Source organism: Archocentrus centrarchus, chromosome 6, assembly GCF_007364275.1.
Source record: "Archocentrus centrarchus isolate MPI-CPG fArcCen1 chromosome 6, fArcCen1, whole genome shotgun sequence".
Taxonomy (NCBI): domain Eukaryota; kingdom Metazoa; phylum Chordata; class Actinopteri; order Cichliformes; family Cichlidae; genus Archocentrus; species Archocentrus centrarchus.
The window spans coordinates 5239838-5254594 of record NC_044351.1 but is presented as its reverse complement, the minus strand read 5'-3'; the positions used below and the strand labels follow the sequence as shown (position 1 = coordinate 5254594).

At 40.0% G+C, this 14757-nt stretch overlaps 1 protein-coding gene across 4 annotated transcripts in view; it reads left to right on the top strand.

Moving 5' to 3' along the window:
- Positions 1 to 3141: 3141 nt before the first annotated feature.
- The window catches only part of zc3h18 (zinc finger CCCH-type containing 18), a 37666-nt gene continuing 26050 nt past the window's right edge, over positions 3142 to 14757 (top strand). For all 4 annotated transcript variants that reach the window (XM_030732105.1, XM_030732102.1, XM_030732101.1 and 1 more), the window contains exons 1-3: positions 3142 to 3256; positions 3488 to 3759; positions 13935 to 14117. In XM_030732105.1, the coding sequence (XP_030587965.1) occupies positions 3176 to 3256; positions 3488 to 3759; positions 13935 to 14117 (536 nt within the window). In that variant the 5' untranslated portion in view covers positions 3142 to 3175. The remainder of the gene's footprint in view (positions 3257 to 3487; positions 3760 to 13934; positions 14118 to 14757) is intronic.

The following is a 14757-nucleotide window of genomic DNA, read 5'->3' as shown; positions in this document are numbered from 1 at the left end:
GCTCACCACCATTCGTTTCCCTGTAAGGCCGTGGCCGACCGATATGTTTCTGCTTCTGTTTGTGTATAATTTTATTTTCTCATATTTACACTGATTGCCCACTTTATAACATCTCAGTGGAACAAAAAAACATCAGTACTGGAAGACTCCTCTCTCTGGTGTAAAATGGTCATATAGAAAATAATTTGTACTCAGAGCCATCAGGCTTTTCAATTCTCATACGAACAGCAGATGAGCTATGTCGTGAAGTTATTTTTATCCTTATATTTTAATAATATCAGCACTTATCAATAAATCAGTTAAATATAATATAAGGTTAAATAACGTGTAAAATATTATACAATATTTTACATGTTTACACCCAAGGCCCCTCAAAAACTCTGGCCAGTGTTTATCTATTGCAGACTGTAAGATCGCTGTTTACCTCATGAAGCGTCCATGTTTATTTACTCTGAAGGAAGATGTATAACTGAAAAGAATCCAAAATGAGCCAAGCTCACTTTTGTCCAATGACAGCATTTCTGAGATGAGTTGTTGAGGATTTCCAGGACAGTAACCACTGCTATTTTAGTAAGCACAGCTGATTTTTGTCAGGTTTTCTACAAATCTTTGCCATTTCTCAATACTCAAGTCAGCAAGTTCATACTTGGCAAGTTCACACCGGAGTCCAGACTTCCTGAGGACAGGAGGGCACAGAGTGGTCATTCTACAATTGGAAGACCAGTGCACTTGATGACATCACAACTCAGCTTCAGTGTGTTTTCACTGGCTTTCCCCCTTAATTTCACTGATTTGTTAACTATGGAATTTGTCCTTTAAAAAAAATTTCTTTTTGAAAAATGTTTTTCGGCACTGTCATAAAATGCTTGGTATAAAAAGACCATCAATGTAAAACACAGAGTTCTAGCGAGCGGTTGATCGCCCAGTGCTGCACCATGCTGAGGTTGCCTGGCGCCGGGTTGAGAATTTCACTGGTTCGCTATCTATCAGAACTGTTTTTTCACTTCAATTAGCAAGCACCCGGCACACTCCACGCACGCCACCCCGTCACTGATAGCAGACTTTTTATTTTTTTTTCACTTTCTTCTCTGGCTAGATCTCTGCACTGTGGAATATAAAGTTAATGTCATGGATGTGTAGCCGACAATTCTATGGAAACTGTGTGATGCTGTCATCTCAAAATCTCTTAGGAATACTTCCAGCACCTTGTTGAATCTATGCCATGAAGCATTAAGGCAGTTCCTGAGGGGGGTCCTACACACATGCACAATCTGCAATATCCCTGCCATTCTTAACCACGTTTTGCAGTGTTCCCCATCCGTTCTTGGGAACTTCTAGTCTATATCCGGCACAGATGTTCCTCTACTCCAGTGGTTCCTTGGGTGGTGGTGTATGTGGGTGTTCAAGTTCAGGCCTGGGAGTATAAGGGTTTGTGTATTATCTTAGCTGTTTCTAGAACTGCACTCCTCTGGGCAGAGACCTCTGATGTTATGCCTGGAATCAGCTGGATTCACTCTTCCAGTTTCAAGATTACAGGTCCGTATTACCACTGAGAGCACTTTGGACTTTACCTTCCCCATTTGCTCCAGTTGTACAATAAGTCCCCGGTACTCTTATTTTCTTGTTCTTCCTCGTGATGTTGCTGTCCACCGAGATTGCCACACCTATCACAGCTGTGGTCCTCTGCTCCTTGTCAACCACTACTGTGTCTGGTTGGTTGGACAACAGCTGCTTGGCTCTCTTGAACTTGGAGTTCCAGAGGACATATTAGCCCTGTCGTTCTTAACCAACTACAGTGGTACAGTGTTTCTCATCCATTGTTGGGTACTTCTAGTCCATAACAGGCACAACTGTTCCTCTACACCAGTGGTTCCTAAAGTCAGGAGTGCTGCGGCCCATCTAAAAACAGAAAATAATTGAGCATTGTTTTTCTTTTTACTAACCAGTTCCTCTTCAAGAGCTTTGTGTCTGTTTACTTCTCCATGTTGTCGCTTCCTGTATGACTTACGGGTGAAGCGGTGAGGGAGAGAGGCGGAGCAGTGTGAAGTTGTTCAGAGACAAATTGGAAGAAGAGAACGGTGAACTGGTGGATCTACAAGTGTGATTGTAATACAACATAGACTGTCTCATCTTATATCGTGTATAAAAAGATATCAATATTTCTTAAAAACTCGATATATTGCCCAGCCCTATTCCACATCCTGTTTGGCATTGTGGATCTCCAAGATGGTGGCAGCATGGCACACAGCATTCATCAAACATTTTGGTAATACTTATAATTGACATGACTTTGTACTAAGAAATGGTTTTGAAAGTGTGGTCCCATTGTATCTTTATTTTTATAGCATGAAAATAATGACAGTGTTAATACTTACCAAAAAAAAAAAAATTACCAATGTCATAATAGAAGTTGTCCTTTCAGTGTGTTGGCCAAAACTATATTGAGTCCTCTAGGGGCACAGGTTACCCCATGTTTTAATTTCAGTTGTGAAGTGGTTTTTGCTACATCCTCTAAAACAGGGCTCTTCAACTCCAGGCCTCAAGAGCCCCTGTCCTTAAGGTTTTAGATGTCTCTGCTTCAACACACCTGAGTCAAATATAGAACTTGACTGCATACTGAGGAGGTGATTCAGCCATTTGATTCAGGTGTGTTGGATCAGGGACACATCTAAAACCTGCAGGACAGGGGCTCTCGAGGCCTGGAGTTGAAGATCCCTGCTCTAAAATCATCATGGAAGAAATTAGAAACCATGAGTGTAAAACAGTCCCTTCAAACTTGACCAACCATATTGCTTTAAACATATGCACACCATATGGGCCTTTATTTATTTATTTTTTTGACCTTTCACTTCAATTCAGTTAAATTAAATTTTATTTATATAGCACCAAATCACAACAAACTTTTGCCTCAGGGCACTTTATATTGTAAGATAAAGACCCTACAATAATACAGAGAAAAACCCAACGATCAAACAACACCCTATAAGCAAGCACTTGGCAACAGTGAAGGAAAATCTCTTTTTTTTTTTAACAGGAAGAAACCTCTGGCAGAACCAGGCTCAGGGAGGGCAGCCTTCTGCTGCGACTGGTTAGGGGTGTCATTGGCATATCTATAAAAATATTTCTTCCTTCTTCCTGCAGTGATCCATATGCTGACCCGTACTATGACTACGAAATGGAAGCTTTATGGCGAGGTGGCCAATATGAAAACTTCAGAGTGCAGTACACTGAAGCTCCTCTTCCTTACCACTACAGCGTAAGTATTTACCTCAGTCTGCTCTGAAGCATTTAAGACTGTTAAAAGTTTAAGTGCAAGATACAAGCAGACCCAAACTCTTGAATGGTCTGGTGGATGGCACAGTAACATGAGAACAGTTTACTTTAGGGTTCTTAAAGTGATACGCATCACGTGTCATTCTCCAAGTTTTTAATTGGAGAATTTAAAAAAAAATTTTTTTTAATTTTATTTTAACTCCCTTGGTGACAGGAACGTGAACGTGAGCGTGACCCTCGGGAACGGCAGCGTGACCGAGAGAGGGAGCGAGACCATCGTGAGAGGGAGAGGCGGCAGCGAGAGAGAGAACGGGAGAGAGAACGGGAGCGTGAAAAAGAGAGGATGCGGCGGAAAGAAGAATGGGAGAGAGATCGGATGAAGCGAGATGAGAAGGAGAGACCACGGATGCGTCCTCCTCGAGATGCCAGGGAGAAGAAAGATGAGGACAAACTAAAACCACGCTCCCCACTCAGCCTGCCTCCAAAGTAAGTTACATTTAGGTATCACAAAAGAATAATTGCTTGCTAGTGCTAATGGCTGCGCCCACTTGCAAACTATGACAGTGATCCATTCTGATCGCCAACAGCCCAGCGTGATGGTATCTCAGCCAGCTAAAACCAAATAGTTTTGGATTTCACATTATGGTTTAGTTTTATTTTGTTGTAGCTTTTTTTCCCCCTAATTCAGTTTTAATTCGTTTTTAAAGGTGGTTTTGCTCATCCATCCATCCATTCACTTTCTCTCATCCGGGTCGGGGGGGGGGGGGGGGGGTCTATCCCAGCTGTCATAGGGCCAACACAGAGAGACAAACAACCTTTCACACTCACATCTATGGGCAATTTAGTGTAGCCAATTACCCTAACCCCAGTAAGTGCATGTCTTTGGAATGTGGGAGGAAACCGGAGTACCCGGAGGAAACCCACGCAAGCACAGGGAGAACATGCAAACTCCACACAGAGAGAGAGGGAGAGACCTGGGCCAAGGTGGAATCGAACCCAGACCTTCCCGATGGTATTCTAACTGTGAGGCAGCAGTGCTAACCACTGCTCCACCGTGCTTCCCGGTTTTGCTCATTTTTTATTTTTTGTTTAATGCTTAGATTTATTTTAGTTTTCATTAGTTCTAGTATTAGTTTTAGTTTCCACTATTTGAAATGTACAGCCTATACAGTCAGTGTATATTGTAGCATAAAAATATTTCTCATTATATGAGCCTAAGCTAATTTGTCCATACATTCACATTTAATAGGTGTACCCTTTCAACTGCTTGTTATCACAACTCTCATTAATCAGTCACATTGTAGCAAGGCATGGTCAAGGTACCCTGCTAAAGTGCAAAATGTATTTTTCGTAGACAGATTATTTTAATAATGCATTCATATTGTTCAACCACCCCAACTCCATCTCTTCATCCTCAAGATTCTTTATCTTGCTGGCTTTTTTTCTAATGTGCACCTTATTTGAGACACTTTAAATGAATACATTCTGTTGTAGCAGTATTGGTGTCTCCCTGGAAAGATTGTTTAAAAGTGTGCAATGTTAGCCAGTGTTAAAGTAAAAACTGCTACTACAATGTGATACCAGCAGTGTGCATAAAGGACATCAAAATATCCAAAACATTTAGCAGGATGGCACCTTCAGCATGATCTTTATAATGAGTCATTGGAGAATGATCTGTAGGATTATTTTTATTTCTAAGCCACTAAAGATAGATGTTACCAATGGAAACAGTGAAATTATTGCCTAGATATTCTTAATAGCCACCCACAGAACAGCCATTTTGTTGTGTATATCACAATGCAGAGTTGACATGGGGAAAAATAGGTTACCAAAAATGCAATTTCACGTGCATCAACAAAAACTACTTTTTTGCTATGATTTTATAATTTACCTTTAATTCTCGTTGTACCAAAATGCAGAGTTCTTACTAACTTTCCTTGACATGACCTCAACTTTAAAGACAAGTGGTGTCACAAATTTCCGTAGTTTTTCCATTGTTCATAGTCTCAAGTTTTGAAATTGTAGAACTTTTCTTCTTTGCTTAAAAGCACCAAAAATAACAATGACATTCCTGTGTCCTGGAATGTCAACAAATGGGCACCAACACCCACGTATGGCTACTGTGTTCAATGATGAGGGATTTCAAGTATATGTGCACTATTGTTTTCTTGATACAATCTGGAAATTCTTGAAGGAATTACTCTGATTGTTCTTCATCAGTGTGTAGAAAACAAATAAATAAATCACGGGACTTTTTTTTTTAAAAAATATATATATTGAAGATTCTGAGAGCCAAATGGTCCATACCATCCAAGAAAAACAAAAATAAAGCAAATGCAGAAAATCTGAGTCGTTATGTACACATTTATGGTGTATTACATGCTTTGAGTGCTCATTTAGAGTAGAAAACAGTTATATAAGAACCGATATATATGTCCATAGTATTGTTGCAATTCCTATACCTTTTCAGTTTAAGGTTGCCAGACCATAACTTTGACCAAAAATGTTTCCTGTCATAAGTACAGGAGATCTTGAAAGTAAGTATAAAACCACAGTGGAACCAGGCCTTCAGCTGCCACCAGAGGAAAACATTGGTTACCCTTCTGAGACAGTTTTAATACTGTTTTAATATACAGACAAGTTCCAGTTGGTTCCTCCTTCTGTGGATAACAATGCCAATCCTATAGTCTGAAATGAGGTTAGTCATCTGGGTGAACCAGATTCAGTTCAGTTCAGTTTTATTTATATAGTGCCAAATTATAACAAATAGTTGCCTTATTGAAACAACCATACAGTAATTACAGAGAAAACACAACAATCAAAACAGCCCCCCATGAGCAAACACTTGGCAACAGTGGGAAGGAAAAATTGTCTTTTAACAGGACAAAACCTTCAGCAGAACCAGGCTCGGGGGGGCAGTCATCTGCCGCAACCGGTTGGTGTGAGGGGAGGGAGATGGGACAAAAGAATTACAAAAAGGAAAGAATTACAAAAATTTCTTAAGTAACACTTTAGAAATAAACCTGACATCAGTAAGTTTTTCCATTTTTATTACTAATTCTGATTTGTTTCCTATGCATGTGCTTAACTATTTATTCATCTTTGATACTTAAACAAGCCATGACATCTAAATTAAATGTAAAAGGAAGTGAATATGGTCAGTACAGCTTAATTCAGGACAGTTACCTCATTTGTTTCTAAAGTCTCAACCTGCTCTCGTCTGTTAATTTCTTGCACTATTTAATTACAAAAAGTGACATTAGGGTTATGCAGAGGGTTAAGCTTCTGTTTGTATAATCATCCCACAGGTCTGGCTTGTGCTTTTTCAGGTCTGATTTTTTTTTTTTTTTTGTACACCTATATATGTCTGCAAATATACCATAAACGTCAGTGTACACTTTGGATTTCTTGGCTTTATTTGACCAACTTCCTTTTTTTATATCCTTCCTCAAAGGAAACATTTAGCTGGTAAGAATTTTTAGTTTGCACTAAGAATAGCTCATGTTTTGTTGCAGTTCTATTTTTAGCTCGATGAGTTGTAATCGCTTGACATAACTTGTTTGCTCTTGCATCACATCACACTGGAATTTCTCGTTTCCTCAGAGATGTGTACCTTTTATTTACTTGCAAGCACAATAAACATGCAGTCATTCTCTTTGGTTTTATCTGAGGTGATGTAATTTTATAATAGCATCATACAGGGTACAGTCATAGTATAATAACTTGCAATAAAAGGGCCTGTGAGCATTTTTTTTTTTAGCACTTCTATGCAACATCAGACTGTTTCTCTCATAGTGGGAATATCCACCCAGTGTTCATTTCCTCCAGCAAATATTTATTTGATACGCACTTAAAGATCACTTGAATCTTCATTGTGTTTGAACAAAACTAAACATTGATCGCTAAGCTGGGGAAAATCCCCTACATATTTCAGGTAAATGTTTTGTCTGTCTTGGTATATTCCAGTGCTAATCACCTTGCAGGTATGTGTGAATTTTCAGCCATGCAGATTTACATGAATAAATAAGTAATATATTTATTCAACAGAAAATTAAAAGGCAGAAATTTTGACAGTTGATGGTTTGTTTACTTATTGATGGATTGATTTGTGTGTGTTGAGATTTTATCCCATTGCTCACTCCATTGTTAGTGGAAAAATAAAATTTGTCACCATAACAGAGAACTTTTTGAGCTGCATCAAGATTTTGTTGCATCATACCTGTTTGAATCTAACTAATTTGAAACCTTGAAGAGTAAAGAATTTCCCAGGTCTATACTGGGAAATGATTTTGAGATGCGCTGTTCCTCATAGTCAGTTGTCTTTGACAGAATTCTTAAGTAATTCTAAGAATACAAGGATAAAATTGACACTGATAAGTCATATTAGGACATTGTTGTTCATCTGCTAATCATCACACCTGACCTTTTTACAAATGGTTTCATTGACATTTTCTTTCCATTTCCCTTTATGAATTAAATTATCCAGGTCATCTATGAGAAGGAAGTTAGGTCATTGCATCTTAATGTCTGTACACATTTATCAAAATGCAGGTTCTGTGCAGGTTGCTGTCTCTCACCCTGGTAGAGCTTGTTTTATGACCGCAATGGCCAAAGCAGGAAAAAAAAAGTGTATATTCTAAACGCTGCTTTATCACAGTACTCAAATTACAGCAGTAAAGCTGAAGGCTCTGCCTCACATTCTACTCTTAAGTATCCTAGGAACCTAGGAAGATGAATTAACTTTAGTGTATAAAGAAGACTCCCCATTTACATGAACAAGTTGTAGTCTATTACATAAATATGATTCAAACCACTGTAGCGCAGTACCTTTAATACCTGTGGCATGCTCTAATCTCTGTGATGAAAAAATGTTATGGTCAACAGTATCAAAAAGTTGCACAGAGGTCTAAAGCCATGTTTCCATTAGTGTCTACACAGCACGGCTCAACTCAGCGGTTTGAAGGCGTTTCCATTAGTACCTGGTACCAGGTACTTTTTTAGTACTCACTCAGCTGGGGGTTTTAAGCGATTCGCAGCGATCCGAAAATGTGACGCAGAAGAACAGCATGCCACAGACTGGCCAGGGAGTGTTGTCACTAGCGGAGTCATGAGAGTGACTCCTTCAACAGAATCAACCGTGCCATTTTTAAAATCCAACAGCAAGAAAATGGAGGCACGCAAAGCACTGGTTGAATGCTCAGACCGACGGCTTGCTGCAGTAGTATTGCAACAAGAGAGCCATCTGAAATGTGCACACAGCATACATATTATAACCCTATACTTCCAGATGATCGCTGCTGAAGCACCTGTTACCTGCCCGATAGCCGTGAACAGCTGGTTAACACTGAGCCTGAGGCGGATGATCAAAGGAACTTTCAATTACTGTAATTCCACAACAGTTAGTCCTATCGGAAAAATTCAAAAGGTTTCTGAAAGCTGAGAAACTCCCCTTCACAACCGACATAGGGTTATTATGGTACTTCTGAAGTATGCGAACGGCAGCACTTTTGAATTAAACTGACTCGATTATGACATGTTCGGTGGTATACGTACTTAACAATGATAACCTTCATCCATTAAAACCTTGTACGGGGAGCTTATGCATGGTGACGATATTAAACTGGCTATGTTGTCTTCCTTCCCTCTATCTCATCCATTGTTGTGTTTTGTTTTGAGTCACATGCAAATTACGTCAAGAGACTTCTGCTGTATCGAGTCCACCCACACTGAGGTGGTCCTCAATTGCAATGGAAACAAAACAAAACCATAGTGAGTCGTGCCGAGTCGAGTCGACCCACCCTGCTTAGATACTAATGGAAACCCGGCATAAAAGGACAAGCACAAAGATGAGTCCACTGTCAGAGGACTCATCTCTGTGCATTTGTAACCTTCACTAATGCTGTTTCTGTACTGTGACGAATTCTGAAACCTGACTAAAACTCTTAAAATAAAACCGTTCGTCTGCAGATGATCAGTTAGCTGAATTTTTGAGAGAAAAGGAAGATTGGAGATTGGCCTATAATTAGCTAAGACAGCTGGTCAAGTGATGGCTTTTTAAGTAACTGATAACTGCCACCTTCAAAGCCTGTGGTACATAGCCAACTAATACAGACAGAACCATGCATTCACTGCAGGTTTACATGGACCAATTACCCCATACTTCTGAAGCATTCCCCACAGGACCCCCTGAGGGATGTGGTCAAATGCCTTCTCTAATTCAATTCAGTTCAGTTTTATTTATATAGCACCAAATGACAACAAATAGTTCTCTTTAGGTGCCTAAGTCCGCTCCCACACTCTTGAATATCCTCAGGAGAATAAAGAGCTGGGGCCTATTCCAGGAATCATGTTCAACAAACTCTGAGTTTAAAAACATACTCCGAGTTGATCAACTTTGAGATTGGCTACTCTGAGTTTCCCATTCCAGAACAGCTGATCAGAGTTAGTTCAATCAACTCTGAGTATGTTCACCCTGAGTTAGCGTGTACATGAGTAAGGAAAGAAAGCCATCATCAATGGAGCTCTGATACCAGGATTCACCATGGCAACAGGTAAATAAAAAGCAGATCCTCCATTTTATTCTGATGGAGGATCGCACGTGTCAGTGTGGCGCACGACGAGTCACTTTAATCAGCCTGACCCACTCTGACATCATCATAGACAGATTAAAAGTTTATTATAAAATATATAATTTCTTTTATTATGTCTGCTGTCCTCATTTACACAACTTGAATCTCCATCAGATGAAGCTGAATCCTAATTTCACATTTAATTTATAAAATTTAATTATTCAGCTGCAGCCTGATGGGAAAAAATGCAGGAGACAGAAAATGAAGATAAAATGTGGATTAACAGCTCAGACTGCATGCCAATGTATCCTTGGGCAAGATACTTAACCCCAAGTTGCTCTCCCACACAAGCGTTGGAGTGTGAATGTGTGTGAATGTTAGATAATAAAAGCACTTAGCTTAGTTAATCATGGAAGTGCTTGTATGAATGGGTGTGAATGGGGTAAATGTAAAACTTTGAGTGCTCAGACAGAGTAGAAAAGCGCTATATAAGAACTAGTCCATTTACCATTTACCATAGTTACTGAGACAGCAGCAGACCCCAGGGAATAAAGACTGACCTCAGGTCAGTCTTTATTTAATTAAAACTGTTTTTGCTTCAGTTTGTGACAGTTCAGTTTATGGCCATTTAATTGTTTAAATAATCATACAATGGAATCTATTGATGTGATAGCACCCTCACTTGGGGTGGCTGTAGCTCAGTAGGTAGAGCAGGTCACCTACTGATCAGAAGGTCAGCGGTTCGATTCCTGGCTACTCCAGGCTACATGCCAATGTATCCTTGGGCAAGATACTTAACCCCAAGTTGCTCTCCGACCGTCCCGTCGGAGTATGAATGTGTGTGAATGATAGTTAATTAAAAAGCACTTAGCTTAGCAAACATGGAAGTGCTTGTATGAATGGGAGTGCATGGGTGAATGTAAACATGTTGTAATAGCGCTTTGAGTGCTCATACTGAGTAGAAAAGCGCTATATAAGAGCTAGTCCATTTACCATTACTTCAATTCATTCTTTTAATGGAGAATTCAAGTGGACTCCATCATCTAAATCGGAGTTGATCACTGATTTAGGTGATTTTCTATGGAAAACATGTTGAGATACATACTCTGAATTACAGACATCTTCACTTCAACATTCACATCTTCTGACCCAGACATTTTTCCATCCAGAGTGTGTTCCGTATCTAAAGCTTCATTCAGATCAGTGTGGTGCAAAAGTGATGCAACAGTAAACTACAGTAAATGTTTCAGAGGAACTGACTGACAGCTGCGCTCATAAATCCGTGACATCATCGCTGTCTCCGCCCTTACAGCCTGTTGACGAGTGAACAACTGTAAAAGCTTCACGTTATGTACAAAAATAAGGAACTAACATCTAACTGGGATTTCAGTGCTTGTAGAAACATAAACGTCTGCTGATGAGTTCGTTCCTCTGATGCTCTGAGAGCCACTTTATGAATGAGGAAATGAATCGTAGTGTCAGACAGGTGGTTCAGGTGCAGCAGGAGGGGAGGAGTCAGAGAGACACTCAGAGTTTGTTGGATAAAACCAGCGAGCAGGTTAGGTTCACAGAGTCTGTTACCCCGGTAACTGACTCAGAGTTGGAGTTAGCTCTCTTTCTGGAACTGAAAACCAGAGTTTCCCTCATTTTACGGTTAACAAACCTGGAGTTGTTAGCAAAACCTGCTTCCTGCAATAGGCGCCTATTCCTGCCTATTTCTGGTTTTCGATTCATTTCCTCATTCATAAAGACGCTGCAAAGCAATCAGAGGAGCGAATTCATCTGCAGACGTTTGTGTTTCTACAAGCACTGAAATCCCAGTTAGACGTTAGTTTGTTATTTTTGTGCTTAGCATGAAGCTTTTACAGTCGTTCACTCGTCAACAGGCTATAAGGACGGAGACAGCGATGATGTCACGGATTTATAATGAGCGCAGCTGTCAGACTGTCAGTCAGCTCCTCTGAAACATTTACTGTAGTTACTGTAGCATCACCGTTACATCACACTGATCTCTATGAAGCTTTAGACACAGAACACACTTTGGATGGAAAAATGTCTGATCCTGGAGATGATGTGAATGAATGAAGGTGAGGCTGAAATATTTGAAGACTTGAAAACTGAACTAAATGGATTTAAAGTGACTTAAATGATGTCATTTTGAAGGTTATGTTGTCTGAAATTCAGAGTGTGAATTTCCACATATTTTGCACTGAAAATCACCAAAATCGGTGATCATCGGCTCTATAACGGATCCGCAAACCGTGTCCGAGTCCATCCGCACAGCAGGAGGATCCAAATGGATCAGGATCACGGATTCAGACGCGATAAGGCCTAGATCCAGTTCAGGCTCCAGTTATTTTGTAGCTCATCCAGTCTGGATCCGTTCATAATGGCCTCATCTTCCAGACATGATCTGCATTCTTAAATTAAAATGTCTCATCCTCCCAAAATGCACTGAATTTTAAAACGTATAAAGCTGAGGCATTTATCACAGCATGTTTGCCTTTACTGGTAAAACTTTACATTCATTACAGACTTGGAAAGCTGCTCTGAATGTTTTCAGCTAAATATGAAACTATTACTGAACTCTGACCTTTAACAGTAACTCAGTGAAACATCTCTGCTGTGGCTGTCAGAGAGCCGTCATCTATCAGCTGATCTTAGATCAGATTAAAATGGTTAAACTGTAAACATTTAAGCAGTTTTTCTGCAAATCTCATTTTTATCCAGTAATGGCAGAAATAATGAAATCATCAATTAAATAAATGAATAAAGTGAGGTTGCTATTCCATCAGTAGATTCAATTTTTACTGAACAGTTATTTAAACAAATAAACATAAACTGAACTGTCATAAACTCAACTGTCATAAACTGCAGCAAAAATAGTTTTTATTGAATAAAGACTGACCTGAGGTCAGCTCCGCCCCCAGGGTCTGCTGCTGTCTCAGTCTCTAACACACAGGTCGGTCAGTAAACTCAGTCTGAGCTGTTTCTCCACATTTTATCTTCACTTTCTGTCTCCTGCAGTTTGTCCGTCAGGCTGAATAATTCGATTTTATAAACTAATTGTAAAATTAGGATTCAGCTTCATCTGATGAAGATTCAAGTTGTGTAAATAATGACAGCAGACATTATAAAAGAAATTATATATTTTATAACAAACTTTTATTCTGTCTATGATGATGTCAGAGTGGCTCAGGCTGATTAAAGTGACTCATCATGCTCCACACTGACACGTGCGATCCTCCGTCCATCAGATTAAAATGGAGGCTCTGCTCTTTATTTACCTGTTGCCATGGTGAATCCTGGTATCAGCGCTCCATTGATGATGGCTTTCTTTCCTTACTCACGCACGCGCTAACTCAGGGTGATCATACTCAGAGTTGATTGAACTAACTCTGATCAGCTGTTCTGGAACGGGAAACTCAGAGTTGATCAACTCAGAGTAGGTTTATAAACTCAGTTTGTTGAACATGCTTTCTGGAATAGGCCCCTGGTCCAATGTTCGGCAACGAGGACGTAAACTGAATTGTTCCTCCTTAATCAGAGGTGCAACTAATAGACAGACTCTCTCTCCAATATACTGATAGTAGACCTTCCCAGGTAGGCTGAGGAGTGTTTAACTGCAACACACCCTCCAGTCCCCCCCTTCTTAAAAATTGGAGCATTATCCCACTCTGCCGCTCTAGAGCTCCACGCAACATTGCCGAGGCATGTTAACCAAGACAGCCCTACACAGTGTTCTAGCTAACGGTTGATCGCCAGGCGCTGCGCCTTGCTGAGACACCCTTGCGCCAGGCTGAGGATTTCACAGCTTCACTTTCGGAACTCTGCTGTCACTGCATTTAGCAAACGGGAGCGCACCCTGCCGACTCTGCTCCGGCTAGGTTGGTGCTATTATCTCCGCTTGCGCCTGTTTGGACACAGTCCAAGCTTTTGATTGGCAGTCTAGTGGAAACAAAACAGGAAAAATAACAGAGTTTTATTGGCTTTTCAGATACATGAAGTTCATCTCACAAGTAGCGGTTAGGTTTTTTTTCTTCCTTTTTAATCAGCCTAACAACCATTTTATGAATTTTTCAATTTTGTCAGCAGGCCGATAGAGCCCCCACCAAAAAAGGAGGTTGTTCCAGTCATGAGGCGCCCAGATGAGTGGAAGGACCCATGGCGACGGTCCAAATCACCCAGGAGACGTCCACCTCTGGGCTCACCCCTACGGGGCCGCCGGCGACATCGGCCATCAGGCTCCTCAGTCTCTGTGTCCAACTCCTCCAGGTAGGGACTCCAACTGAAGCTTCTCATGGAGCCTAATAATGAGACATTTTGTCCAACACATTTGTTGTTTCCACCCCGGTTGTCCATATCAAGCTTATTTAGACAGCATTTTTCAGAGAACCAAAGAGGACATGTAAATAACACTTTTAAACAACTTCCTGCTTCTAATCATGTGAATAAATACTAATAGACCACAACAAACTCTTCAACGGGGCATTTACCACAATAATTTGTGTTTATGCTGAATGGTATGCTGGGGAGTTATAGCTGGTCTGGTCTCTATACCACATGGAGGATAAAAAACGAAGCAGATGTTCCAAAATAAATTGTCATCAAATTGTTTTTATTGTCTGGTTTTCATTTGATGGTTTTTGATGGTAATAAAATGTTTTATGCTCTATATATTCTCTCTATATGTGTATGTGCTGAGTTGTGCAGAAATAAAGTATTTTTAATAACAACATGAAACTGCTGTAATCACAAAAATATAGTTAATACAGATTTCTAAATCATAATATCCAACACTATTCCTGACTGTTCTGTTGCTTCTAAAGGTGGTCATACATTAATTTCCAGTATGTCTCAAAGGTCATTATAATTTTTTTTTATGTCGTATGCACCTGAGAACTGACTGGTGCAT